This window comes from Eleginops maclovinus, chromosome 7, assembly GCF_036324505.1.
Source record: "Eleginops maclovinus isolate JMC-PN-2008 ecotype Puerto Natales chromosome 7, JC_Emac_rtc_rv5, whole genome shotgun sequence".
NCBI classification, from domain to species: Eukaryota; Metazoa; Chordata; class Actinopteri; order Perciformes; family Eleginopidae; genus Eleginops; species Eleginops maclovinus.
In genome coordinates this window covers 18463667-18491142 of record NC_086355.1, presented here as the reverse complement: position 1 = coordinate 18491142, position 27476 = coordinate 18463667, and the positions used below count along the sequence as shown (strand labels likewise).

At 40.3% G+C, this 27476-nt stretch overlaps 1 protein-coding gene across 4 annotated transcripts in view; it reads right to left on the bottom strand.

The window, feature by feature from the left end:
- Positions 1–26617, bottom strand: part of LOC134867319 (neuropilin-2-like) — a 100145-nt gene extending 73528 nt beyond the window's left edge. For all 4 annotated transcript variants that reach the window (XM_063887794.1, XM_063887796.1, XM_063887795.1 and 1 more), the window contains exons 1-2: positions 25783–26617; positions 12702–12882 (exon numbers count right to left, since the gene is read on the bottom strand). In XM_063887794.1, the coding sequence (XP_063743864.1) occupies positions 12702–12882; positions 25783–25858 (257 nt within the window). In that variant the 5' untranslated portion in view covers positions 25859–26617. The remainder of the gene's footprint in view (positions 1–12701; positions 12883–25782) is intronic.
- Positions 26618–27476: the final 859 nt, after the last annotated feature.

Sequence of the window (27476 nt, the reverse complement as noted above, 5' to 3'; positions counted from 1 at the left end):
GCCACTTGACTTGGAAGGAAACTTGAAGATTGACTCTGAGTTCCATCTCAATCAGGGTTTCTATTATTTATTTTCACATATTACTGTTGACTAATTTTGACAAAGACAACATGACCATTCCTCAAAATTACCTAAAGTATCTTATAGTTTCTATATAGTTAAAGGGTAAGGCTTTAATAACTACATTTTTGTAAATATAATTGCACTACACTTTACACTTTATAAAAACTTAGTGACCAGGTGATAGATTGTGAGCAAACATCCAAAAGGCAGCTTTCACCCTGGCGAGAAACGTAACCATCGTAAAGCCGGAGGGAAGGGGCCATCTGTGAAGTCATGCTTACAGATCGCAACCATCAAATCCTAACCATTATACCTTTAATGTGCCTGTTTGAATAGTGATTACAGTAACATTTGTACACACACAAAAACACTGAAATAGACACAACATGTACACATGCTCTAGCTAACAGTGACATATCATTTTGCTTTTGTGTTCTGTGTGTGTGTATGCATTTGTCTTATTGCCTCTTGTCCTGTAACAATCGGACACAAAGGGCAGTTTGTGTGTGTGTGTGTGTGTGTGTGTGTGTGTGTGTGTGTGTGTTTTGTCAGGTGGATAAGCTCCTGACATAATGATGGTCCTACACCTCCCACACTCTCATCATGCTTTTTGTCTGTGTTGCGTGGAACTAACACTACAGTTATGACGCAAGCTGTCGCTGCACAGCGAGCATGTGTGTGCATCTGTGTGCGAGATGTTACAAGTGTGTGTACGTGTCACAATTCCTGTCATATTTTCCCAAGAGAACGCCTCGTCCCTGCAACAGTTTCTTCCTCCTATTTTGTGAAACGACAACTTTATTTAACGGCTTCTCCTTCCCTGACAAGATCTCTTTTTCTACTTTCTGCTTTCTACTGCCTTACTCTTTCTCTATTTCTGAAATATTAGTCTTTTTGTTATCATTCCTTGAGATATTCCCTTTTTCTAACCGTCTCCCTTTTCCTCTAAAGCCTTTTTGTCTGCTGTCAAGCAGTGGCCAAGAGCCAATGTGTGGGTGAGACAGCGGATGCAGAGATAAAGGGGGGAGAGAGGATATTAGAATTTATGAATATTTGAATTTAAAACAACCCTTTATTATCAACACTGGGAGGGAGGATGGAGAATGGGATAGATAAACTAACATTTTGTTGTTCTCTCAAAGTGGAGATGTAGAATAAATGGAAAAACCCTTTATTCGGGTTTTCCCTTTCCTGTTGTGTGTTATATAAGTGTTTGTGGTGGTGCAATGGTCAGCAAAGTCTAAAATCCCAAGGTTCCCAAATTTCAAAAAGAAGTTGAAAAATGGCAATTTCTTCCTTCCATTTTATTTATTTTGTGTTTCGGAGTAGATTGTGTATGAAAGTCAAAATCTAGTGAGAACTGGGACAAAAATCCCCAAAATTGAAAGCTCAGTCTCCCTCAACCACACAAAACTAAATAAACAATCCAGGGTTTTTTCAGATCAATCCACTGTGCAGGCTGATTATAAAATCTCGGTTTTAGGGTGTGGGAAATTTGAAAAGAAAAATATTTCTCACTCAGCTGGGACAGTGTGGACGTAGCCAGAGAGAACATGACACTGCATCCACCCTGCCAGCTCCTCCCCTCAGACGGACAGAGACAGGTGTCCCTCCTGCCTGACAGACATACTTCTAAGTCAGCATACACACACACATATGCAGGAGGCCTGCACAAACACACAAACTTTCTGCCTCACAAATAAACATACTGGTGCCCTCACACACTGAGAGCCAGTGGCCATGCACCCAGTAGAATCTATAGAAGGTTTTGAGGTTTCCTCCAATGTGTCTCTGTGTAGGAGGAACACAGCTTCTTACAAACTGTTAAATCCCATCATCTTTCTCTCACTCTTTTGGAGACTTGCCGTAGGGAAAGACAAGAATTGTTTCTCCCACCCTTTTCCTGAAATTCCCTTGTAGACAAGCAATGTTTGAGTTGTTTTTCCTTACTTACATGAAAGATATGATAGAAGAGCAAATGTTGCTTCTAAAATGAAGCACAGATAGTGATGGATTGTAAACACAGATTGAGAAAGTAGAAATAAACGACTACTTCATCCCCCTAAAGGATCTTTTGTGTATCAACTGCCCATCCTTTTTTACTTCGAATGTGTTAGGAAATCTTAGTTTTTCCTGCATACATGCGTCCTGAATTCAAAAACGGAGTAAAGTCTTATTGAATTGAAGTTAGTGGGGGTCGGGTATAACAACAGTAAAACTACATTACAGTATCGTTGACAAACTGTCACTACAATTCAAGGTGCTAAAATTGTCTTGAAGTCATCAGATTGGGAAATGAAAACAGACAAATGTGACTTGGATTATAAGGTACATCTCGTGTGAGACTTTATTAACAGTGTTTTGATATGTTTTTGCTATTTTCCCTTAAATTTACTTCAATTTTCTGTATTTGAAGGAATGCAGGAAAAACAAAGTCCCCATTAGGAATTCAAGGTAACACATGGTGAGTAACTGGTACACAAAATGCTCATTATTTGGGTGCAATATTCCTTTAAAGCTAATTAAAACAAGTAACCTTTGCGTGAGCTTCATGTGTGCTTGTGTGTGTATGTGTTTTGGGGGGAGTTGGTGTTCTCGCCACAGCTTGTATGACGTGAACCAAGAACAAGGTTTGGAGACAGATGCATCTCCCCCCTCCCCTGCTTCTCCTCCCCTCTGCCTGGGCCTTAATTGCCTTTCACACGTTCCCCCTCTCTTTAGGTCGGGAGTTCTTACACCTGCACATTTTCTTCAAACATCAGGGGTGCCTTCTGCTGTAGACAGAGCGTCTGCACACACACCCACACTCAAACAGGAGCTGAAAGCAGGCCAGAGTTCTGGTAGTATGTGTCAATGTCTTGACAATATAACCAAGACAATAAACATTGTTTAAACATAACTGTCATACATTTTGCATTTGTCCAATGTTTCGACAAGTTGTTTAATGTTTTGTTGTCCTCATTATATGTTTGTGCACAAAAACAGGAAAAGTCTTAACCAAATCTGAAACTAAATTAAACTAAATGTATTTGACTCACCAAGAACATATTATTAGAAAAATTATGAAATCTAAAGGTCAAATCTAATTTCAAATTAATGTTCAAACAGACAAATACTGGGTATCTTATTTCTTCTCAAATAGCAATGACATTTCCAATATCACCTTATTGTTTTGTTTTTGTTATGACTGTTTTTTTATTTGCCTTTGCACATTTCGAGAGCTTATCACAAATCAAAAAATGGGTGGCCTGTAGTAAACATTTGGAAATTAACTGAATCCGCAATCTAAGTAAGATTAGATTCATACAAACGGATACACACACATTTTCCTCCTCAAACCATGAGCTGACAATCCAATTCTAGCCTAACTTTAATTTTAAGGATGGGTTATAGGGAATTGAAAACTGAATTTTTAAGGCAATTACAAACATACCCTTACCCACAAGGAAACAGTAGACCGATTCTTGCAAAAATCAAGCAATTCATAAAAATCAGGTCTTGAAGAAAACAAGAAATGCAATTGTTGTTTTTGGGAGTTTTATCATAGTTATTATTTAATATGTCTTTGTCCGAGAGATGTTGATTTGAAACCGTTATTATGGAAAGCTACGACAGTTCCTGTTTCGGCTTTCGAGAGGGGAATTTCTCCTATAGCTGGCTGCTGTATTTACACCCTCAACCTGAAAGAAGGGAGAAGAAAGTACGTCACAGAGTGTGTAGAGTTCGGTTTGGAATTGAGCCTCTATGTAAAGTGAAGAACACATAAGGAGGTGGGGAATTTCCAGAGAAACTTGCAGACAATTCCCATAAGCCATGACAGGCTGTAGTTTAGCAACTGCTTCTGATGACTCTTACTTCACTCCCTTACTACGATTTATTTATCTTCAATATACTACAAACACCCCGGAGACGAACACTTCAGACACAATGCAACCATTATACTATATTAAAAAACACAGACATATCCAAGCTAGGAAAGCCACTTACATATTACTCCTGAATTAAGAATTATGAATCCATATAGTTACTATCTCACCTCTGAAATTGGTTTGCACTAAAGCACACATTGTCATTAATAGTCAATGTGATCCACAGTGAGTGAATTATAGTCATTTGTGTTTTGTTTTTATGGATCTAGGGATAAGACAGTGGGTGCCCTGCAATGCTGGGTTTTAATTTGGTTTGAATTAGTTCAGGTATTTGGATATGACACAAACTCACTCTGCGTATGTGTAGTATCAAAGTCAGTCTGTCACCAAAGCCGTTAATAAGAGAGTTAGGAGGATGACTGACTTTACTGTTATCAAGTAATAGGACTATCACTGCAGACAGATGGACAGTGTGTGTGTGTGTGTGTGTGTGTGTGTGGGGGGGGGGGTAAGAGGTCATGTGTGTCTGGCAGTAGTCTCCAGGACAACCAATCGATTCCTCATTATGGCTTTAACACACATTGATCAGGGTCAGTCCTTCAAAGACACACACACATACACACACACACACACACACACACACACACACACACACACGCTTTACAGTATAACAGACATTGATCAGGCAGACCTTCAGGGCCTCAGGGAGCGACTGTAAATCAGACTACTGATAATATCATCATTACCTGTGTGTGTGTGTGTGTGTGTGTGTGTGTGTGTGTGTGTGTGTGTGTGTGTGTGTGTGTGTGTGTGTGTGTGTGTGTGTGTGTGTGTGTGTGTGTGTGTGTGTGCGTGCGTGTGTGTGTGTGTGAGGCACAGTGGATTTTCCCAAAATCACCACCTGGAGCTTCACAAATCTTGATATGTCAGAGCTGCTTCTGGAAAAGCCAAGGTTGTTTTGTCCATGGCATGTACACTACATTATGTAAGCAATCCAAGAATGCATTGCGCCACATTTTGTGGCATTAAAATAAAGGAACAAAACCTCACACGAAAATTGAAAAGCATGTTGGGGGAGAAAATACGTAGTCAATGCAAAACAAAAAGTCACCTTCACTTCATGAAGCTTTTGTTCTACAAGGATGTGAAGGTTTCAAGTGTGGGGCAAAATTATAATGATATTAAGAGTCAGAAATCAGAATTTACTGCAAACTTTTCAAATAAATAATGAGAGTCTGATATGCAGGAAGCTGTGAATGAGGGAGTGATTTAAGATTAATCCCAGGTGTCTTGATAAACGATTCGTTGATTACAGGGGAAAAGCAGCAGAGTATGCCTTTTTCTAACTCCCAATAGTGTGGGAGTGTCTGACGTTCATGCACTCTGAATGTGATTTCAAAGAAGACTAACTGTGCCTCAAGTTGATTAAAGCTTCACATCACCACTGCTTTATCACTGCTGTTAAATTAAAAGAATATAAGGAAGCGCTGGCCTGACTTAACTATCAACCACAAAGTAGAGGAGAGCCTAACACTCCTTGCTGCTGACCAGTCAGAGCTATTCAATCTCACAGACAGGGAAGGTACTGAGCATAAGAAAGCAGTGATTATCAACATTTGTAGTAGATGGTACAGTTTATTTGTTCTGATGGTTATGCTTTTTTGGGGTTACCCTTTCTTGTAGAGTTTTATGTAGTTTTTAGTGCGTGTAAATGGTCTGCAAAGGCCAAAATCCCAAAATCAGAGGAAGTTTCTTACCAAACACTCCCCCCCCACACCCGCCTGAAATGCCTCAATTGGACTCCTTTGTTTAATTCACTGACATGTCTTAACACTTGCACTTCTATTGGCTAGTGCTCAGAAATGACTTTGATAGGCTTGCTGTAGGTGCGGGACAGCTGTAAGTGATTGACCAATCACAACAGAGCTGGCCAGCTATCTAATCAGAGCAGACTGGGTTCTGGTTTCATACAGAGGGTAGAGCGAGGTGCTGCAACACAGGCAGTATGAGAAAAATAAAGAGCTTTTTGAACGTTAAAGCATGTAAAAATGTCACAGTAGAGGCACAAATTACAACTATGAACCCAAAAATGAGCATTGTGAGGCCCCTTTAAATGAAATCCTCATTGACACTTAGCATGTGTAGCTGGTTTGCTACAACACGTGATTCATCTTTGATTGATTACAACTGTAAGAGGTTTGCATCCGTATTCAGGTATCAAGTAATCTGCCTTTAAAGTTTTCTCGCTGAGGATTTTTGATTTATCATCAACCTAAACTGTGCTGTAATGCACATCAGCCCCCAAAGGTGTTCTCTCCCCTGCTCTGTCTGTAGCTTTCTAATAACATTGTCTTGCAGCTTTTTGTCGGGATGCTTGTCTGGACACATGGATCTCCTGCTGGTAGAGTTGCTGTGATTCTAATTCAAACATGCAGGCAGCTGCTAAATGCCCACAGCTGGTAACCGTACATCCACTGTACCACCAAATGCTGCTCTGCTGTCTTCCTCTCTCTGTCATATGGTCTCTTCATCTCTCCTCCACAACTCTCTTTTTTTCCCTTCTGCCCTGAGGCTAGTGTCACATCACATCACTTTACCTATTGGTCTTCTCTCAGTCAAGTCCCAAGGACTTCCGAGTGGCAGAAAGGTGTGTCTACATGTGTGCATCTGATCAAATAATACTACATTTTTTAAAATGCAAATGCAGAATGTAGAGTCTGTTTTACCATGTTCAATTTCAAACAGTAGGTTAAAAGGGGGATGTTTTCCAGTTTATTACTAACACTGAGAAAATGTTTAAATACGCAGATCAGTATTTACCTCACTTGATTTGTGCTAATCAGCATACATTTCCAGAACACAAATCTGAACATTTGATAAAAAAATACTTTCATAGGACAATACAGTTAAATTGGGGGAAACATTATCACCATGTAAATTCCCTAGTTGATAATGAGGCAATTATTACTGTTAATACAAGTTATTTGAAAATGTATGTGTATATATGCAGTGGATTGCATTATTTTCTGCTAACTTGTAGCATCAAGAGAAGAGAAGTGAAGAGAAGAGATAAGAATAGATGAGTTGAGGACACAAAAAAACCTTGCATGAAGTTAAATGATTGATTGAGGCAGAGTACAAATACAAGGTCTAAATCATTAGTGAAACCATTATCGTTGACTGCAGCTTCCCTGTCATATAAATCATTTCTTAACTCACTGCTTTGCTCCACAGTTATTGTGGAAGCCACATCACCGTGAAACAGCCTACGTGCCTGTCTGCCTGCTGTGCTTTTAATGCCTTCGAGTTTGTTTGAGAGCCCCAAAAAGTCTTATACTGTACACGTGTGTCTGCTCCATTCAATCAACATTACAGACATATCTGACCTGGGAATGATGTGAGGTAAAGGGAGACTGGAGGGGGGGTGAGAATAACCCCTCCCCCCCGAATGAGAGACAGACATATAGGAAAATGATTGAAGTGATGGATAGACAGAGGCTGCAGGATAAAGGAGGATGAAGACAGATATAGGCTGAGCGAAGAAAGGTTTATAAATGATGAAGAGAGGAGAATATATGTAGTGGGAGACAAGGGGGTGAGAAAATAAAAGAGGAATAGACACAGAGAGAGTGTGGCATTTGGTTCTCCGCCTCTGTTTTCTCATATGCGATGTTGAATAATGATCTGGCCTATAAAAGATTGGCACTATGCAGAAAGATGGAGGAGAGGAGATGCTTAGGAGGGACGGATAGGAGGGAAAAGGAGATATTAGAATGCAGGAGAGGAGAGGTGATGAAGAAAAGAGGTGGGACACAGGAGCAGGTGAAAGATGATATATGGGGTCCATTGGGTAGTGGTGAGGGGGCGATGGGGGTGGAGAGGTGAGGAAGGGTGAGATGAATGGAGGGAGGAGGAGAGGGAGAGAGAGCCAGGAGGAAAGAGGAGAGGAGGTAGCTGTCAGGATGATTTGAGCCTGCCCTCAGCGGACCCTGACGCTGCACTTTTCCCTAAGCAGCTGTGTGTGTGTGTGTGTGTGTGTGTGTGTGTGTGTGTGTGTGTGTGTGTGTGTGTGTGTGTGCGTGCGTGCGTGCGTGCGTGCGTGTGTGTGTGTCCTTTCCAAACACTCCAAATAGAGATCTTGCTTTCTGAGACAGAGCAAGGCAGCGAAGAAAGAAGAAAATGCTAAGAAGAAAATGTGAAGCAGACAACCGACCGCTGCTGGAAAAGGCTACATGCTGTACATTAAAACAAAAAAAAGATTCCGAAGCAATTCTTTGACCTTAGCTTTCTTGGCAGTTGCCTCATGGACAAGATGAATTTGCATCAAAAATATTCATAAATCAAGAGAGGTGCTTTATTTCCTCTTCGATTAAAGAAAGAAATATGTAAATTAAGTGGCTTTTCTCTCCAATACAGTCCTGAAAAACTCAAAACGAATATAATAAATCTAAGAAATATTGGAGGACTGGACTTTTTAACATTTATGTCATTTATTGCAGGGTAAAGCAATAGTTTGACATTTGGAAATACGTCTTTTTGCCTTCATGCCAAGAGTTAGAGGAGAAGATTGATTCTCATGTCTGTACAGTGAAATGTGAAGCTGGAGCCACTAGCAGATAGCTTTGCTTAGCACGAAGGCTGGGAGAAACAGCTAGGCTTGCTCTTTCCTCTCCAAAGAACATACAAGTTGTAATGCACCACCAACTGAACAGCTAAGTAAAGCTGACAAGTTCTACCTTTGGTGCAAGTTATTTGTCAGACTGTTTCTTGGCCTGGTCACGGTGACTTTCAAGAGACTTGTCGTCATGGTGAGGCTGCCAGGCAACCTGTTTCCAGTCTATATGCTAAACTGAGCCAACCATTAGCCTGGCTGTGGCTTTATATTTAATGTACAGATATGAGAGTGGTATCAATCTTCTCATTGTACTCTTGGCAAGAAAGCAAATCTTAAACTATGACTTCAAGTTGCTGCTTAAAGTGAAAATGATGGGTAAGCTGCAGAAAGAAGTTGTTAAAAAAACTTTACAGTGTGTACACTTCTCTCTTTGATGTAATTATTTCAGGACTCACACAGGTTTTAGGCTAAAATATTGTGCATACATAACTTTTCTGAACGCAATGATCTTTTCTTAACAGTTCCCAATGACGAGTAAGCATTCGTAATTGCATTAGGCCTAGCGTAGTGTAATCTTTTTGCATGCTCAGCCGATTTTTGCAGTCACTTTTAGCAATACTTGTCCGGACTCTGCTAGGGGAATATATCACAACTTTTCAAATATAGCCGGGAATCTTTTACGTCAGACAGAAACTGTCACAACAAAGACCAAAAAAAGATCTGGTAAAAAAGACACATGGTAGGTGTGTTAACTAACCTATGTTACACCAAACATAAGGCTATTCACATTTATTTTACTTTGTTGGAACTTTCATCAACTGCAACTGCAGCTGGAAGTTTGTACTCATGATCTGCATCCCCACATATAGTGTCCTCTGTCCTGCCTGTGTATTAGTCCATGGTGTGGGGTGGATCTACACATCTTTGAATGCTTCAGCTGCAGCTGTTAGGTGATAACTGAAACCTGCCACCATTGACGGACTAATGTGGTACCATGGTGCCTGTCATGTGAAGGGAAATGGGAAGTCACGGTGAGTCATGATTGGCCACGGCTAAAGTGATTTTAGCAGGGGGACACAAGTTTTCTTTTCATCCCTCTCCCCCCCGCCAGATGTCTCATGGCACTACTGAATATGAATCTTAATGAAATCATCTCTCTCTGTCCGACCACCTCTACATCGATTTCTCCTGCACAGACAGCCGAGGGCTCGACATAATGTGATGCGTTATGGATTACAGATTACCATTTTAAATTGCAATCAGGACAATAAGAGATTAGATTGCTTCAAACCACTGAGATAATAAAACAACACTTGTCCGTCCATAGCATGCAGTGTGTGTGTTGATGGATGTTTTCATCAGGGACAGATGCAACTGTATCATGAGATTTTTTAATGTGATAAACAGATAGACTGAGGAACCGTATTGAATGCTTATAATGTAGCCTTTGTCTACAGACACAGACGACTCCTTTGTTTCAAACACGATGTGTGTGTTTATTCTCTCCATGAAGTGAGGATAGAGGGAGTTTTCTGTTTCGCAGAGCTGAAGTAAACATATCCAAATGGACATCTTAATCTTAACGATTTGAGAATATGTGTTGCAAATAAAAGGGTTGTCCTTGATTATATAAATAGTCTTCAGATAATAAATAGAAATAAGAGACAAAGAACAACTTCAAATATTGTGCTTAGTACATAGTTGCACATAGTCTTTTAAAAATAAGTCAATGAGTTAGTCTAAGCATAAAGAATTACTAATTTACTAAATAAGTCTTAGTCAACTCAAACCATACCAACCAATTGGTCGACTAAACGACTAAAAAGGGACAACAGTAATAAAATGAGTGCGATAAAAGAGAATTAGGGGGCAAATGAGACATCCTTTTGACATCCAGACACGGAGCCGGAGACACTGGTTTGCGTTTGTGTGTGTGTCAGGGTTGTTGCTGACAATCACTCGTTGACCACGTACGTCTGCCCCCCACAGACGCACACACGCACCCTTTGCTTCTTTCCCTTGGCCTCTTTGCCCTCTGAACCCAACAGCTCAATTTCAGCCTACCCCGCCTGCACACACATACACACACACACACAAACACACACACACACACACACACACACACACACACACACACACACACACACACACACACACACACACACACACACACACACACACACACACACACACACACACACACACACACACACACACACACATTCGCCTGCAGACTTAAATAGCACTGCACTTTAGGACACTTGTAAATAACTAGCCCATTAGGGTTGGGATGTTACCACAAACTCTGAACATACCTCACTCTTACTGGCATGGTTTAACAATGAATGTAAATGTCGTTACTGGAAGTGAAACTAGGAATATGTTTAGACATGAACCCAACGTTGTTCAATATAGAACAACCACAAATACACACTTTTTCATGTGCGTTGGCTAATAAATAAATCAGAGGCTGTTGTTTCTAAACAGACCAGATTCTCTCCTCCAGGGAAAATACTGGACTTTAAATGGATGTAAGAAATTCAAAGAGAAAGAGGAAAGAAGGCCAAGGGGAGTAGGGGATGGGGAGGGGGGCGGAGAAATAGAGGGGCAGACAGAAAGAGAGAGAAAGCACAGAATAAAACTGATCCCAGGATAAGAACTGCAGAGTAAAACGGAAAAATGACGAGGACAGGTAGACAGAGGAGTGTGTTTTTCATTTCCACAGCACAGCGCAAGAGTAGAGTGAAACAGAGCAGAGCACAGCGGGCCTTTTCAACCTTTCAGCCTTTCAACAAACAGCCAACCAGTGAAATATTGATGCTTCAATTTCAACAAAGAAATGTCTGAATGATTTCGGTACATCTGAGTGGGGAAATTCACCCATCTATAATTGATATGGCTGAAATGTTAATAACTGGACGGGAAAGCACCGGAACAGAGATGGAGATGGGGGGAAAGTGTAAGTGTGTGTGCCTGAGTGTGTGTGTTTCTGCCCTTTAGCCTGTGTCAGTGGGTTAGTGTCTTTGGTCTTTTAGTGCACATTAGATTACAGAGAGCCAGTGGTCTTTGTAGTATGTGTATGATGAAATTGTACATGAAACGACGGTACCACAGTGATAGGGGAAGGCTTATATTAAAAGTAAGGCAAATGACAGAAAACTTCAAGTTGTTGTTAATAAATAAAAACATTACAATAGTTACGTGTGTGTGTGTGTGTTACTAGAAATGTGCTTCTGTATTGAACACATCAATTAATGCACTGTTTGATTGTTTGGTTTTGTTTTGTTTTGTTGACCATTTTAGTTGTTTTTATCACTTTAATATTTGACTTCAATCATCTTGTACTATTGGTATAATTGCCATTTTATGAACTGCAGCTGTGGCCATCTATCAAATGGGGATCACTTTTTTGACAGCCTGCCTAAAAATGTCCAACAACTTTTATAATGTGTTAATTTGAATAGTTTCACGGTGCTTGTGCTGGATCAGACTCGGTTTCACATGCTGCCTGAAAATGCCCAGTAAGACTTTATTAAAACGATTTTATAAAGCACCTTGTAACCAGTCTCAAATCTCTCTGCCAGGAAGTTCCCATCATTTCCCATCATGCCTGTGTTTTTCCTGATCAGTGCTGTATTTTCATTTCAAGCTGCAGAACCTGCCTTGCTTTCCGCTCAACCATGCAACCGAAGCCAAACAGCCAAAAACAATGATCGACACCCAATCCTCTAATCTCTGCTAATTCTTCCGAAGTGTGAAAATCATGCTGGAACAATCAATGTGTTGTAATTAGACTTTGATAATTAAGAGACAGGGGACCAGAGGGAGGTCCCAATGTGATTATTATGGGATATCCAAAAAAAGAGAAACAGGAGGAGAGTGGGCTGAAGTTCACCAAAAACACCAAATACGCCAACTCTCACACAGAGACAGGCTGGTAGAGACAAAAACTCTGAAGAGACAGAATATTTTTTCACCATGCTGTAGTCAAAAGTCCTCTCACTTCTCATCCTTTAAAAGTTTAAATCTAATAAATCTCATTTTTCCCAGTCCTTATTTCACAATTTTTAAGTCTCTATCTCCAAATTCCTTTGTTAGCGACCCAATCTATGACCTTAAAAGCCATCCATCCATCCATGCATTCTTGACTTTACCTGCAGTCCAGTTTCTCTATCTCAAAGTGCGGGTTGAAGTTGAGGACGATGCGCTGCGAAGGCTCGGGGGCTTGGATGACCCATCGGCAGTTCTGGTGAGGAGGGTACTCCAGCGGGTAGCCGGGGGTGGTGATGTAGCCCGCATCACTAGCATCTAAAAAGCCACCACATAATTCAGACGCTGGATGGAAAGAGAAAGATAGAAAGTCAGCACACGATACATATCAGCATATGTATAGAAACTTCAAAAAGTTGATGAAGAACTGTTTATTTTCTGTGTCTATAATCCACTTTATGCTGTTTTTGTAAGATATGGAAAGTACTCAAACCTTTAAGAAATCTTCCCATTGGTTAATAAACATTGGACAAAGGTCATTGATTCATTTTTCCATATTTGATGAAAGAAACCGATAGGACAAAATACTATCTTTTAATGGGAATTATAGCAGGAAAGGTGAACAACTATTGAAAGAAAGATAATATTTTTCAGCAAAGAGAGGCAAAGATTGAGCGGATAATCCTCCAATAACAATACACAACCTAAATCACAGCAGCAGGTGTGGGTGAGGTGAGGTCAATGTTGTTTCCATAACATGACTGACCTAGAGCACATGAACTTTCTTTACAAACTCACTCAAAAGATTACACGTTTGTTCATTAAGTGTGATTCTACACTGGGGGAAAGGGTTGGTTAACTGATCAAAAGCTGATAGGAGTTTTGTTTGCAAAGACAGGATATGAGAAACAAAGAAGCGTGTGTCAACGTGTCAATGTGGACGTGGTGTCAAAGTTCAACTGAGCATCACGACATACAAAGACTCCTTTCTGACCCATGAAGACTGACACACACACACACACACACACACACACACACACACACACACACACACACACACACACACACACACACACACACACACACACAAACACACGCGCATCGATAGCAGCTCTCCAGATGCCACAGTCACTGTCACAGAGCGGATCCACTTGTCAGCAGTCATAAGTCTGTGTTGTGTTGAAAACAATGGCCCTAACTGTTTCCCGCAGATGCACCCTAACATAGATGGGGTAACTCATATGTATCTGTGACACCCGACAGCATAACACACACAACTCCACTGTATTACGGCTATGGCATTTATTGTGCGCAATGCTGCCTGCCATGTTTGATGAACTGTGCAGACTTTCTACACACACTGAAGTTCTTCATTGTTTAACATCTGCACAACTTAAGTTAAACCATCATGGGGGATACACTGAGTACCATCTTTGTTAAGTCGGAGCACTGTCAGTATAATGGCAGTGTGTGAGCCACCATCTGCAAGAAGAAGCTGAAGAACCAAGGTTGCCAGTAATGCTCATTTAACATCCCCCAAATAAACAATTTAATGTATTGCTATATTTTCCATTTTAATTATGAAAATATTGTATAATAATCCTAATCTGAAGTTATTAATGGCTGTTATTAATTAAAGTTATAGGGGCAGTAAGTACAATATTGTGCCAAGTGATTGACAGCAGCGATGTGAAATACTTAAGTACAAGTACCTCAAACCTAAGTAAATGTACTTCCTTACCTTCCACTAGACTTGGTTGGGGGAGGAAACAAACAAAAAAAACAGTACTTTATGGCATAATATGTTAAGTAGACTTTTATTCTCCAAGAACTACTTCATCCAAGGAATAATTTCTGCTCAGAACTGTGATTAATGTGTACATTTGGAACTGAGCAGATTGATTTCAACAAATATTTTGGGTAAAAAGATGGCCACCACGGACCAGGTTACGCTAATAAAAACAGCATCTGTGCATGTAGGCTGCTTGCTGGGAAGAATTTGGCCGGTGAGCAACCCCTTAGATAATTTCCTGTTTGTGAGGGAGAAAAACAAACTCACAATCAAGCTCCTGACTGTCTATATTATTGTTTCAATCAGGTCCCTCAAGAAAACTTCCTAATTAAAGCAAACGGGAAGAAGTAGAAGTCGTGCTATGACGTTTTTTTATTTATTGCCGCTGTGCTGAGTGGGGTGACATAGCCAAGTCAAACTACTCAGCAGAACACAACATATCTCCAGACTATAAATAGACCGGCTTCTGTAAACCTACTCTAATAGGTCACACATGCACACACGCACAGCATAAACACATTATCAGACACCACCTTCCAAACTAATTCGAGGTGAAACAATCTCAACTTTTATCAATATGTATGCACGCAAACTGATGCACATACACTCAAGAGGGGGATATAAAGGCGAGGTCACATCCCAGCACCCTACGCAAAGTGATTGACACTTTGGCATCTATAGCTGGTGTCTACCTCACACTGCCTGCTAGCAATTAATGATCCCTCGTCTGTATCTCTCTCTATCTCTCCGCCTCTGTCTGTCTCTCCCTCCTCCGTCATGCTGTGAGCCAACTAGTCATGTCGATCTCCGCCTATCCGTTTTCAATCTCCCTGGTGACATGCGGTAACACAGGAGTAGAGTTACAGGGCCTATGTAACCCGGCCAGACGCATTTCATCTCAGCACCACCTGGATTAGTGTTTAACCACCGAGGAATCTCACAGCAGCATCAGCCAAACACCACTTTTAGCACACGGAAGACGTAGCTAACGGTCTCTAATTAAAAATCTGGGATCTGAGGCGATGCTAGGGGGTAAACATCTAGGGTTGTAAGTATCGTCTAGTTTATTGGCACACACGTGATTTAAATGAAGAGTCAGTACGATTCTAGAGTTTAGAACATTGTGCAAGAGAGGTTAGAACCACAAAATGGCCTACGAAGATACCTTTCCTTCTAAATAGAAATAGTCATACGCAAAAATAATAACAAAATAACACACGGGAATTTAATATTTTCCAAGACAGAGCAAAAGAACACAAAACTAACATGTTTATGAGTAAAAATGTTTGCTTTTTAAGGCATTTTCAAGGATTTTTTTTATTTTTATTAATGCCAATGTGGAGGTTTATTTCATTGATGATAGGAAGCTGCAATACTTATATTTATATTTCTCCTATTTATTTTTGATAACATTTGTTGACACATTTGATTCACGCCAATGCAGATGTTTATTTCAGTAATGAAATCAGGCTGTTTATATTTATTTGTATTCAATTTAAAAAAATGTTTTGGTATATTTCTACTCTGTAACTAGCCTCTCCTCTCCGCTCTGCTCCTCTCCTATCATCACCTTTGGCGTGTAGCCCGATGAAGATTGCACCTCCAAGTGTCTGATGAATAAAATAAAAATAAAACCGGTGTGACGGAGAGGTACACACTGTGTGAGCGTGAAGCATTGTGTCTGCTCTGCTTCAAGCGGCTATCAATCTCCAGACACACACAAAGTAATGCGACGGTCATCACACCCAAATAGGGCGGGAAGGGACAACAGTAGCAGTGATGACTGCATGGATGACGTCACATCCACCTGCATGAGGTGCAACCAAACATATGCTGCGGCAGAGCTCATCATGTCATTATAATGTAGAGTTCCCGCAGTTTTTACCAAGAAACAGTATAAATACAGCTTCTATACTAATTTGTATTCCAGCACTCTGACCTGCACGCAGGGAAGGAAGTGTAATGTCTGTGTGTCAGATCAGAGGAGATGCTGAGTTGGGAAAAAAGCCGGAATTCATGTCTAGCATTATCGAGCAGGTAAAAGTGAGACTTGAAGGGTGGGAGGGTTGGGGGGTGAAGGAGAGAGTGTCAGTGAGAGAGAGAAAAGGTGCAAAAAAGAGGTGAGGTAGAACAGTCATTAGGGTAGGTGTTGAGAGGAAAAAGAAGAGTGTTACAGTTGCTTTAATAAGACTTAATTTGCCCCATAGGACTATAATTTAGAGATGTCGCTCAGTCCCAGATCTCAGGAATTCTCAATTAAATGTTATCTTAACCTATGAAGAAAGTACCAAAGTCTATCCCATAAATGAAAAAAGATCCACTCCAAAATGAAACCTCTACCCATGCAACACCTTTCCCCAAAGTTTAAAGAGGACAATTATTCACATTAAATGTTGTCATATTAGTAATTTGTTCCTCTACTGTGACATGTTTCCATTCTTTAATGTTAAAAATAGGTCTTTATTTTTCTCATACTGCCTGTGCTGCAGCACCTCTTTTCACCCTCTGTCTGAAACCAGAGTCAACTCTGATTGGCCACCTCTGTTGTGATTGGTCAACCACTTAGGCTAGAGTTTTCCCATTCCATAGCCCATTACATGCAATCAGTTGGAGTGTTAGCCAATAGAAGCACAAGTTACAGTGATGCCACTATGTTACAGAAGTAAAGAAAGGAGTTCAATGGAGATGTTTTGAAGTGGGGGGGGTGAACTTTGCAGACCAATTTCACATTACACAAAAGTAAAATCAGGAAGGCAAAATGTCCCTGATCATGCTGTCCTACAGAAATTGGAGCAAATTTGTAATAAAAAAAAACAAACAAACTCCTTTAAAGCAGTAAAATGCTGAGTCCCAAACTGGTATATAAGTTTCAGAAGACAGTATACATATAATGAAACTGAAGAGCCCTATCACCAAGTTTTCTGTCTGTCCCGCACAGAAGACACAAACACGTGCCTCCTCTTGACCACGGTCACAAGACAGCTTTCTCCTAACCACATCCACATGTGTGATCTTCAGGGAGAGGTTGTATTTTTAAACTCCATATTCGCAACAACACGCACAAACACAAACTGTTGAACATCACTTATCCCCCTCTAGCTTAGACGTCACTGAATTCAGACCACACACACACACACAGAATAAGCAGCAGTAAACGGTGCTAAGCAGTCAAGCAGCGACATAAGACAGATCACTGCATTATTTATGTCGCTCCGCCACGTTTAGTATTGCATCCTGATAACACCTATTCAGCAAGTTTTCCCCCACATGCGCATACCTCAATACACACCCATAAGGAAATGTAATAAAAACCTGCATGCACAGCAACATGCACACAGAGAGAGGCACACAAACTGTCGCACAAAGTCACAAACATGAAGGAAAAACACACACTTGCTGCTTTGCAAAATGTAACTTGTTTGTTGGCCCCAAATGCAAATGTTCTGACCTTGTTTCTGAGCTCTCTCATGCAGATTTATTTTCCCAGAGTCGAATTCTCAAAAAGACATTTTTCAAGCTGTCGCAATCGATTTGCTAGCCTGTGAGAACTTTGCTATTGGACCATATTCCGCATTCATTTAAATTGGCCGGCGCCCATAATGAAAGCATTAGTGGTTCAGCGAGTGTTTGTGCATGAAAGTGAAAACGTGTGTCTCACCCTGCTAACCAGAAAGCTTGTTAAGAGCGGGGCTAACTCATTATCTGCCAACACTAGCACAAATACTCATAACTGTTTTCTCTTTTCATTATCATGACCTTGTAGGAAACAGATTTATAACAATCAATATACATCTGCATCAAAGCCTGAGGGAACAAATGTAAATTAGCCAATTGATTTATGAATTTCTTACAGTTTAAAATGTGTTTTCAGTAGGTTGGCTTCAGTTACAGCATCTGTTTATAGTACACATATCTATATATTGTACATATCTGCCATATACATCTGCTATACATAATATATGCATCTGTCCATACCTCCTCATTCAACAGTGTAAAGTATTTAAATACTTTCAATGTATTCCACATATGTATATATTTCACATCCTCAAATCTTTATTGTTAATATTGTAAATATTCTTCTCTCTTTTTGCACTACTTTATTTATCTTTTGCACCATGCATGTTGAGTTGTTGGAGGAGCACGCGACATAAGATTTTCATTGCCAACATATACGCTGTATCTGCTGTGCATATGACAAATAGAACCTTGAAACCTTGAAACCTTGAAACAAAGCACTCCAGGCAGTGTCACCTTAAACGGTAGAAATACAGATGCATTTGTAGCAAAATGCTCTTGTGCGACTTGTGCGGAATATGAGAAGCATAGGCTGAAATGTCTTCTTTGGATCAGAACCAAGGAGCTTTCAGTCATTGAGACCTGGGAAACCTCAGGAATGGATACACAGTGAGAGAAAGAGAAAGGAAGAAAGAAGCAGAACAGGACGAAAGAAAGAAAGAAAGCACAATGCCAGAACATCTGTCTCTCATCATCGGAAAAGAAAAAGTCAGCAGCTCCGAAAAGCTCACTGGACAGAAAATACAACTCTTGCACACCCACACACACATGCTCACACACGACTGAACAAATGCGCGCACACACACACAAACAGGTGGGGAAGTGCTTTTCTCCAGGTGCCTTGCTTTAAGCCACAGTGGAAAAGTACAGACAGAAAAGTGTGTGTGTGTGTGTGTGTGTGTGTGTGTGTGTGTGTGTGTGTGTGTGTGTGTGTGTGTGTGTGTGTGTGTGTGTGTGTGTGTGTGTGTGTGTGTGTGTGTGTGTGTGTGTGTGTGTGTGTGTGTGCGGAGGACTACAAAGGATCTGAGAAACAAAAGAGGAGATGGGAAAATTGTGAGAATAAAGACAAGGACTCGTAAAAGAATGAAGGATGAGTGTGTGATACAAAAAAGAACTTCCTGATCTTTTGGGCTTTAGTGAGTAGAGCGAGAATATGACAATGACAAACTGATTATTTTAGGTCAATAACAGAGAGTAACAATGACTAAGTGAGAAGATAACAGGAAGAGAACAGTCCAATAGGAAGAGAAAGAGTAAGAATTGAGAGTTGAACGACCACTAAACTTCTGTTACCTAAATCCTAAATGTCCACAAATTGACCGCCGTAAAATATTTTCACATTCAATAAAAATATATGTTAATGCGCCATGCTGAAACCAAATTTTAACCAAATAATATGTTCTCTGCCCATCTCCTCTAGGACAACAAATAATTATCTGCTGCCTCTTTCGACATAATGGCAACATATGTCCGTGCCTTTCTTAACCGTAACAAATCACTGCTGAAAAATAATTCCTTTTTACGATGTGACAACCCTACGGCCTGACCTTTTGCTTAAGTCATTATCAGGGTGAGAATAAGTAGCTACAAAAAGGTGTAAAAAAAATACTAAAGTGTAGGAATACAGTAGTTTTTTCAAGACATTTAGTGGAGTATTGAGTACAGTATCTTCCTCCAACATGAAGTGGAGTAGAATTGAAATTGAGTTAATATACTAAATTGTATTTTGCATATTTTTTACTACAGAGACAAGGGGGCTTTATTACTTGAACATAAACATTTGCCTTCTTGGGACAATTGCTGAAAGGGTTGATTCTGGAATTTTCTTGGAGGACAGTCTGTTTCTATCAACTATAATCACAGGAGCATGTACAGAAGGGATAATGCGCTTTTTTACTGTCTGGCCCATGTTCAATTAGTGGGGCATAGCTTCTCAAGACAGGCTCAGATAATCTACTTCATAGGTTGAATAGACACTTGGTACAGGTAAAGTAGGTTACTGACACCTTAAACAAAGTAATTTTAGAAGGCCTTTTTGGAACATTATCTAAAAAGATACGAAAAACAATGATGCATAGCGTTCATAACTACATCCAAAGACAATTGTAGCAGAATCTTCAGGTCCAGATATACTTAAGAGTAAGTACAATATAGAAATATTCTAGATTCAAAACAGTTTACAAGTGTTTCTTTGAGCAACTGTAACAAATACTCAAAGCAGCCTACTTAATGCGATTAATAAGCCTTTAAGATGTGATTGAATGAAGTCCCTCTAACAAACCAAGTGAATGGATTCTCAACAGTCGAGCTTTATTCTCCTCCAGGCAGAGCGAGATGAGAAAACATAGATTGACAGAGTCAGAGAGAATAGACAAAAGTAAAAGTGTATGAAAGAGTAAAGAGATTTCCCACCGTGCAAAGTGGTTCCGAAAAGAAGGCGAGGGTTCCTTAATCGGAGCGAGGGGAAAACACTGACAGAGTGAAGTGTGGAGAAAGAGACAGAGAGCGCTATTAAAGGAGAGGTGAAGTGGCGTGAAAAGAGGAAAACAACAGGATGATTCAGCGTGAAGGGGGAGAGAAAAAGGAAAACAACCTGTGGCCTCGCACGGCACTGCTCCGGAGGGACCGCTGAGGATACACAAGGCTTATAGCTGATACACAAAAACACACACACACACACACACACACACACACACACACACACACACACACACACACACACACACACACACACACACACAGCTTTTCTTTGCTTGATTTTTTTTTTAAAAGTGAGGACAGGCAAATGTCTTCATTTGAGGGATGTCCATGATCTCCCTTTTCCTCTGTGGGACTTTTGTTCTGCACAAAGACAAGAACACACACACACATTGCTCTCCCCATCCTCTCTAATTACTCCAGTCATTACCAATGAAGACACTGGAATACTAACAGTTTACTAATGACATGATAACTGTAATTAGAACATCCTGCTGGACCCGCTAATTATTCTTTCCCTTTTACAGACGAGAAGAGAGACAGAGGCTGTGCAAAAGGTTAATTTGCTTAATGTTTATAATGTTTATTCGCTCACTGCAAACTAGCTTGTTGATGTCAGTGGACCAGCCCTTTGTTGTTTAACCACAATTATTCTAATGACGGGGAGGCTAATGTCTTCTCGTCTCATTTTGTGCAGCTAATTTAAATGTATTTTCTTGAGAAAATTGCTTTAAAAAAAATAAAATGAAAAACCCAGCAGTCTGAATCACTGGATGAATAGGGATCACACTTAATCCTGAAACCTGGCGGAGAACACCTGCTACCTGCAGGGTAATTAAAACAAAATAGGAAAAGTGTCACCTGCCACAGCTTAGCATACTCAGTTGTCATGTAGAAAATAACCAAATCTAACCATCAGAGTAAAAGGGACTGCTTTAAAGGAGTTTGCAAATTACGCAAGTGGAAACAAAAAAAAAATCTGATATCTTCATTTTTGGGAAATCCTCATTTTAACTATAATTTATATGTATTCTTAGGATAATAATTTCTAAAATGACTTATTTTTCCTATATTATAATAATATTCCTTGGCCTGAAACTTTCCAGTGCTCTACAGAGGAGAGGAATACATCTGGGTTGTTTTACTGCAGGTGGCTCCACTCAACTACTGCTTCACACTCTGCTGCTTTCCTCTTATTTCACTAATGCCCTCTCATGCTCTCTCCCTCTCTGCTTCTCCTTTTCCCTCTCTCTTTGGCAACACCAAATACTCCTTTCTTTTTATACTCATCTCTGCATCTCTTTTTGTTCCTTTGTTGTTTCTCTCTGCTATACTTGGATGGATGTTCGATAGCCACATTTGTGAAGTGTTTTCTGTTCTTCTGTTTCAGCAAACACATCTAATAATACAGCAGTAATACAGAAGACCCATGGATGGAAAATTATCAAAGAAAATTACGAGAAAATATTGCAATTATATTGATAAACATGTGTGGATGAGCTGATTTCAGAGTCACCAATGGCCCTTTGTTTTTATAGCGGGCTTCAATATATTTTGCAACTAATAATGAGCATTCATTGACTGACTGTAGCCTTCTGAAGTACGCTTCCAAATTTCTTATGCAATAAGTAATTATGTATGGAACGCACACTTTCAAAATAATAAGAACAAATGCATTGATATATTTAGAATTTAATATACTGTATGTTATATTCCAGGGTAATAAATCATCTTTTCCGGGACAAAGTAATTACAAAGAATGTCAATTCATTGTGTGGTGGGCCAAAACAGGGTGCAACCCCATCGTGTGAACAAATGACATGGATGGTTTGTTTTATTGATGGCCAAATGAAGCTTACAAGGCATTATGACCTCCACCAATGTGACATTTAATTATTTCAAGCTGGACTCCCTAGGGTCGACACAGCACCAGGTTGTGTTACAATTGGGGCAAAAGCTTAGGGCTAGAAAATAAGTAAAAGCATTGACAAACAAGCAATAGCTATTGGTCTGAAAAGAGAAGCTAATGAGGAAGTGCCTTAAACTTGCATTCCTTCTAATGACCAAGAGGGGAAAACATCACTAGTTTCCGAAAGAAGTCTAAATTTATAGATGTCTATGACAAAAATGACATTTACATCTCAATGGATTTCTTACCTCAGTAAACATTTTCCTGAAGGGTTTAGTGTCTCAATTTCTAGTTTTGAGTCTCCTACAATACAGCACAACGTGAATTTTGTTCTTTATGTTCCAGTTTAATTGTTAATTGTGTTAATTAATTGTTACAATAAAGTAGGCTATGCTTTGGGCATGGCTAACCTGTGATTGATAAGTTCCAACCACGTTGTTGTCCATTTCAGGTTTTGCCGGTTTTTGTCTTACATTTCTTAGTACAAGTCTATGCACAACCCAAATCTCTACAATAGGCAGTGTTGTAGACTTTTCACTTTACGAAAATCGCATCACATTTGTTGGACCCATCAAAAACAGTTTTATAAACCAGTTCTTACTGTATACCTGTGGGCAAGTCACTCCCACTGCTTGCTTAGTTCTTACACTGTGCATCACAGTGAGCCTGTTTCATCATCCAGCACATTTCAGCAGAGACACTATAGAAGCAGACAGCTGGTCTTGAGTGGCCAATTATGTCCGTTTATCTCCCTTGCAGGCACAGCTGTGATCAAACGGAATGAAGAAACAGGATCAAACAGCGAGGCTAAAAATCATTCTTCCGTTTCGTTCACTTCTTTTTGCAGCTTCCCTCTGCCTGTTTGTCTCTTTTACTTCCTCACCCCTCCATCCATCCCTCCTGCCGCTCGCTATATATACAATTTTTAGTCTCACTATGCTTCCCTTGCTTTTCTCTCCGGAGACACGGGAGCAGAGGCATCTGTAAAAAGTTTACTGCTGAGGAAGCTTCATCCTGCATCACCTACTGCTGAGCATTTGTGAGTGCTCCAGCGGTACTCTATGAGTATCATCGGTGGGATCTCAAAAGTGAGCTTGAGGCAGTCCCCCTAGGGAATTTAGGGTGATATAGTAGCAGAAAAATAACAGAATATCAATCAGTCCCCATTCCTGGTTTGTGAGTGCTTTTCAAAACATCACAGTATGTTTTAGTGTTAATCTGTATATCTTAAGGAAACGGTTAAAAGCAGAACTCCTTGGAAAAGATTGTGTTCATGGTTGTATGATGACTATTGGATGGAGGCGGAAGAGAAACCCCGGTCAGATTTCTTACTTTATGAGAATTTACCCTTATAACCACAACTTCCTTTTTTAATGTTTGCGTTTATTAGGAGCACATATACTTGCTCATGAATGAATGAATGTACATATAGACCATTTTAAGATGTTGATCAAAGTTGAAACATGTCTGGAATCGACCTGAATTGCTATAGATTGTACAATTGGTGTCAGCACTTATCAATAGTTTGGGAAGAACTCAACATTCAGAGGTGACATCATCCTAACCGCCTGTTCACAGTGGCACGGCACATATCTTCTCACATCAGAGGTGAAGTGTTAGGCAAAGAATGCCTCCCCTGTTCTCTCTGTACGCTGCCTTTCCTCCAAAACAACATTTGGCAGACAGGCTGCTCAATTCAAGTCATGAGATCTGCAAAAATCCCCGGACAGCCTCCTGAATAAGCACTAAATAAATGAAACCTACAATGCAACCAACTTCTTCATAGCTGCATTTTTGGTAAATTGTGTACACAAAAAATAAATGTATCTCAAAGCAGAAGGTGGAACAACTTCTCAATCTTTTATTGTTAGACAATGATAGACAACAAGAATATGATTGTTTTGCCTCTAGATCCATTGAAGGACAGGGACTTCCACTGTAAAATATAAAACAAATAGACTTTTCTTCAAACTCATTTGTCTTAAAAGTCCTACATTCTTAGTTATCATTGGCTGAGACAAATCAATATACCCATAAACACCACATGTAGGTTGTTTTAACCAACTGAACTAAAATACTTCTCTATTCTAAACCAAAAGGAAGATCATGCATTAAAATATGTGTGCAGTGTTCACCGTGTGCCTTAAGATTATTTCCAACATTAAAATACTTTTACCAGGCATTTAATCGAGTTCAAATCGCAGAGCCTGTTTCTCATGTCTCACATCAGAGAGAAGGCAGCCACAAACAGCTTCTCTCAGCCTCGGACCTCCGTGCGTAAGGAGCTCCTGTGCTGGCCTCCGGCAGACCGAGAAGGTAACCTGGTCACATTCACCACCACCTCTTTGCTCAACCAACAGTAGCGTTTCATAGGGTTGCACATAAAGCTGGAAGCCTCATTTTGAATAGATTTCAAGGAATGTTGTGAGCCTGCACTATAGTTACAAAGACATAAATACAAGCGCGATAAGTCTTCAGTAACTCTCCTGAACCTTAAAGACTACTGGTACTACTCCCGACAGGAATATAAGGATGTTATTACAGTGATTTTACCTTATCGAACGGCTCTCCAGAGAACACTCATTGATTTCACTGCAGATTAAAATTAACAGCATATGTTTAAGATCTTTCAAGATGACAAAAATCTATATTGATGCGAAGCCAGCCTCCCAACATCCCTTAGCAAGGACGGACTGGAACCAGCAGTGCAGTGAGGCGATTGAAAAGTTTATGTTGATAATTATGAAAATGAAAAAGGCGATATTAAGCATTACGCAAAAGGGAAAGTTTATTGGGGAGAGACTTTTGTTGGATAAAAAATAAATGATTTCGTTTTCGTTCTTGACTTATTGCAAGGTGTTAACTCACTTTTTATATTTAAATTCCCACTGCAAGATGGGTCAATGATGTTAATGAAGACAGGCCATCCTATAATAAGGATATCTCTCCTAACTCTGAACTAATTGGCGTACCATGGACTCTGATAATAAACGCATTATTTGAAAGAAATTGAAGGCTAATGTAAACCCTCTAAGTGTAATCATGTTGGTTTGCTACAATGTTTTTTTTTTTTTTTACATTTATTACGCATTTTCGTTACACATAAAAACACAAGTTGTCCTTTACGAAACACTCTCACTTGAATGGGTTTTAAAACGAATACTTGTGATGTGGATTGGGGAGATGTTCCCTTATAAGAGCGGTTTAATTCCCATTTAACACCTCTATGTGACAGCGTGATTTGAGCGGACAGTACAAGTGTCAAACTTACCTCCTTCCTCTGCTTTGACCGCTGAAGGCGAGAGGAAAGCCAGTAAACATCCACAAAGCCATATGAATAAATCCATCTTTTTCCTCCGATATTGAGAAAAAACAACCTTTTCTCTTCCTCGGTGGTGTTATGTTTGATATCAGAGACAAAGCTGAAGTCCAAAGTATCTTTTCCACAGTTCTCAGTTTCTCTCAAGCGCAACACAAGTGCCAAATCCACAACAAATGACTGGTTGCGTACACCGTGCTCTCCAAGAAGATTAACACTATCTGTGCGAGCTCTGTCCACGTGTGCTTCCTTTTGTTAAATAAAAGAAACTAATGTGCGCAAATTGATCTGAAATCAGCCTCAAAATCCATTGCGGTGCGCAGAGATGGCAGCACACGGTCCCCCTGTCAGTTGCAATGCGCGTGGCTGACACTCCTGACAGACACAATCATAAAATGCCCAAAAAGTTAAAATCACTGGTGAAAACCATCAGGAATCATAACAAAATATTAAGTTTGAAAGAACCTAAAACAAGTGATACGAGTGTTTCGTTTTCTCGATAAAATATCCCAAAATCTTTTGCTCCGGTTCTCTTTTTTCAACTGCGCATTTACTTCTTAAAATGCACCTGTCATTAAAGAAAGAAGCAAATATTTTCCAAACGGTTATCTTCCTAAAACTGTCCCGATAACAGTCCGTTCTTGCGCAAACATGAGATCTCCTGGAAGAGGCAGCTCCGGCGTTCGTGCGTAAAAGTGATCGGGAGAAAGCAGACCTGCAGCCTGTCCGCGCTCCTCCTGCAAACTGTGAGTCTCTCCGCTGAAACACGCTTTTCTATACCCCTTCTCTCTCCCCCCTCTCTCTCTCTCTCTCTCTCTCTCTCTCTCTCACTCTCTCTCTCGCCTTCACGGTCAGTATCTCTCTCCGTCAGTGCGCTCCTTCCCCTCCGCTCTCCGCCGGGTTTGTGGGAGTGTGCAGGACTGCTCACTCAGTCCCCTGTCTCGGTGTGCATGAACGACGTGCGCGCGAGCGTGTATCGGATTACAGTAGGCACCTCGTCCCGCCTCCATATAGCCCCTCACTGATTAAAGAGTAGTTTCATCTCCCTCTCACTCCCCTTTCTCTCCCTCTCCATGTGCCTCACCTTCCAATATTTCTGCCATTCCCTTTTTGATTCATTTATACCGAATGTCTCCTTTCTCCCATTCCCCCCCACCGATTTTCCTTTCTCTTTCTAGATAACTCTTTTATTTCGCTATGTTCTTCCTCCACCTTCCTCAATATTGAATAGAAGGAGGTGGAAAAAAGGAAAGGCAGAACACAGCAGAGACCCACAGCACAGCTTAACGAGATTTGTAATAGTGCTGGGTGCTTTAAAGGGAACCTGCTGCATGGTTTACAAGCATTACAGTGGAAACATTGACCATGTGCATGTTTAAACTAATCAGAATGGAGAGGAATCTGATAGTAAATTACCAAACATGCTTTGCTAATAGGCTTTGATTTGCTATTAAGATTAACAACATAAAGTTTTCTGTGAAAAACACTGATTTACTTCTCATGCAGAGCAGCCATTGTGGTAATAATGGCTGAGCTCTTGGATGCACACACACACACACACACACACACACACACACACACACACACACACACACACACACACACACACACACACACACACACACACACACACACACACACACACA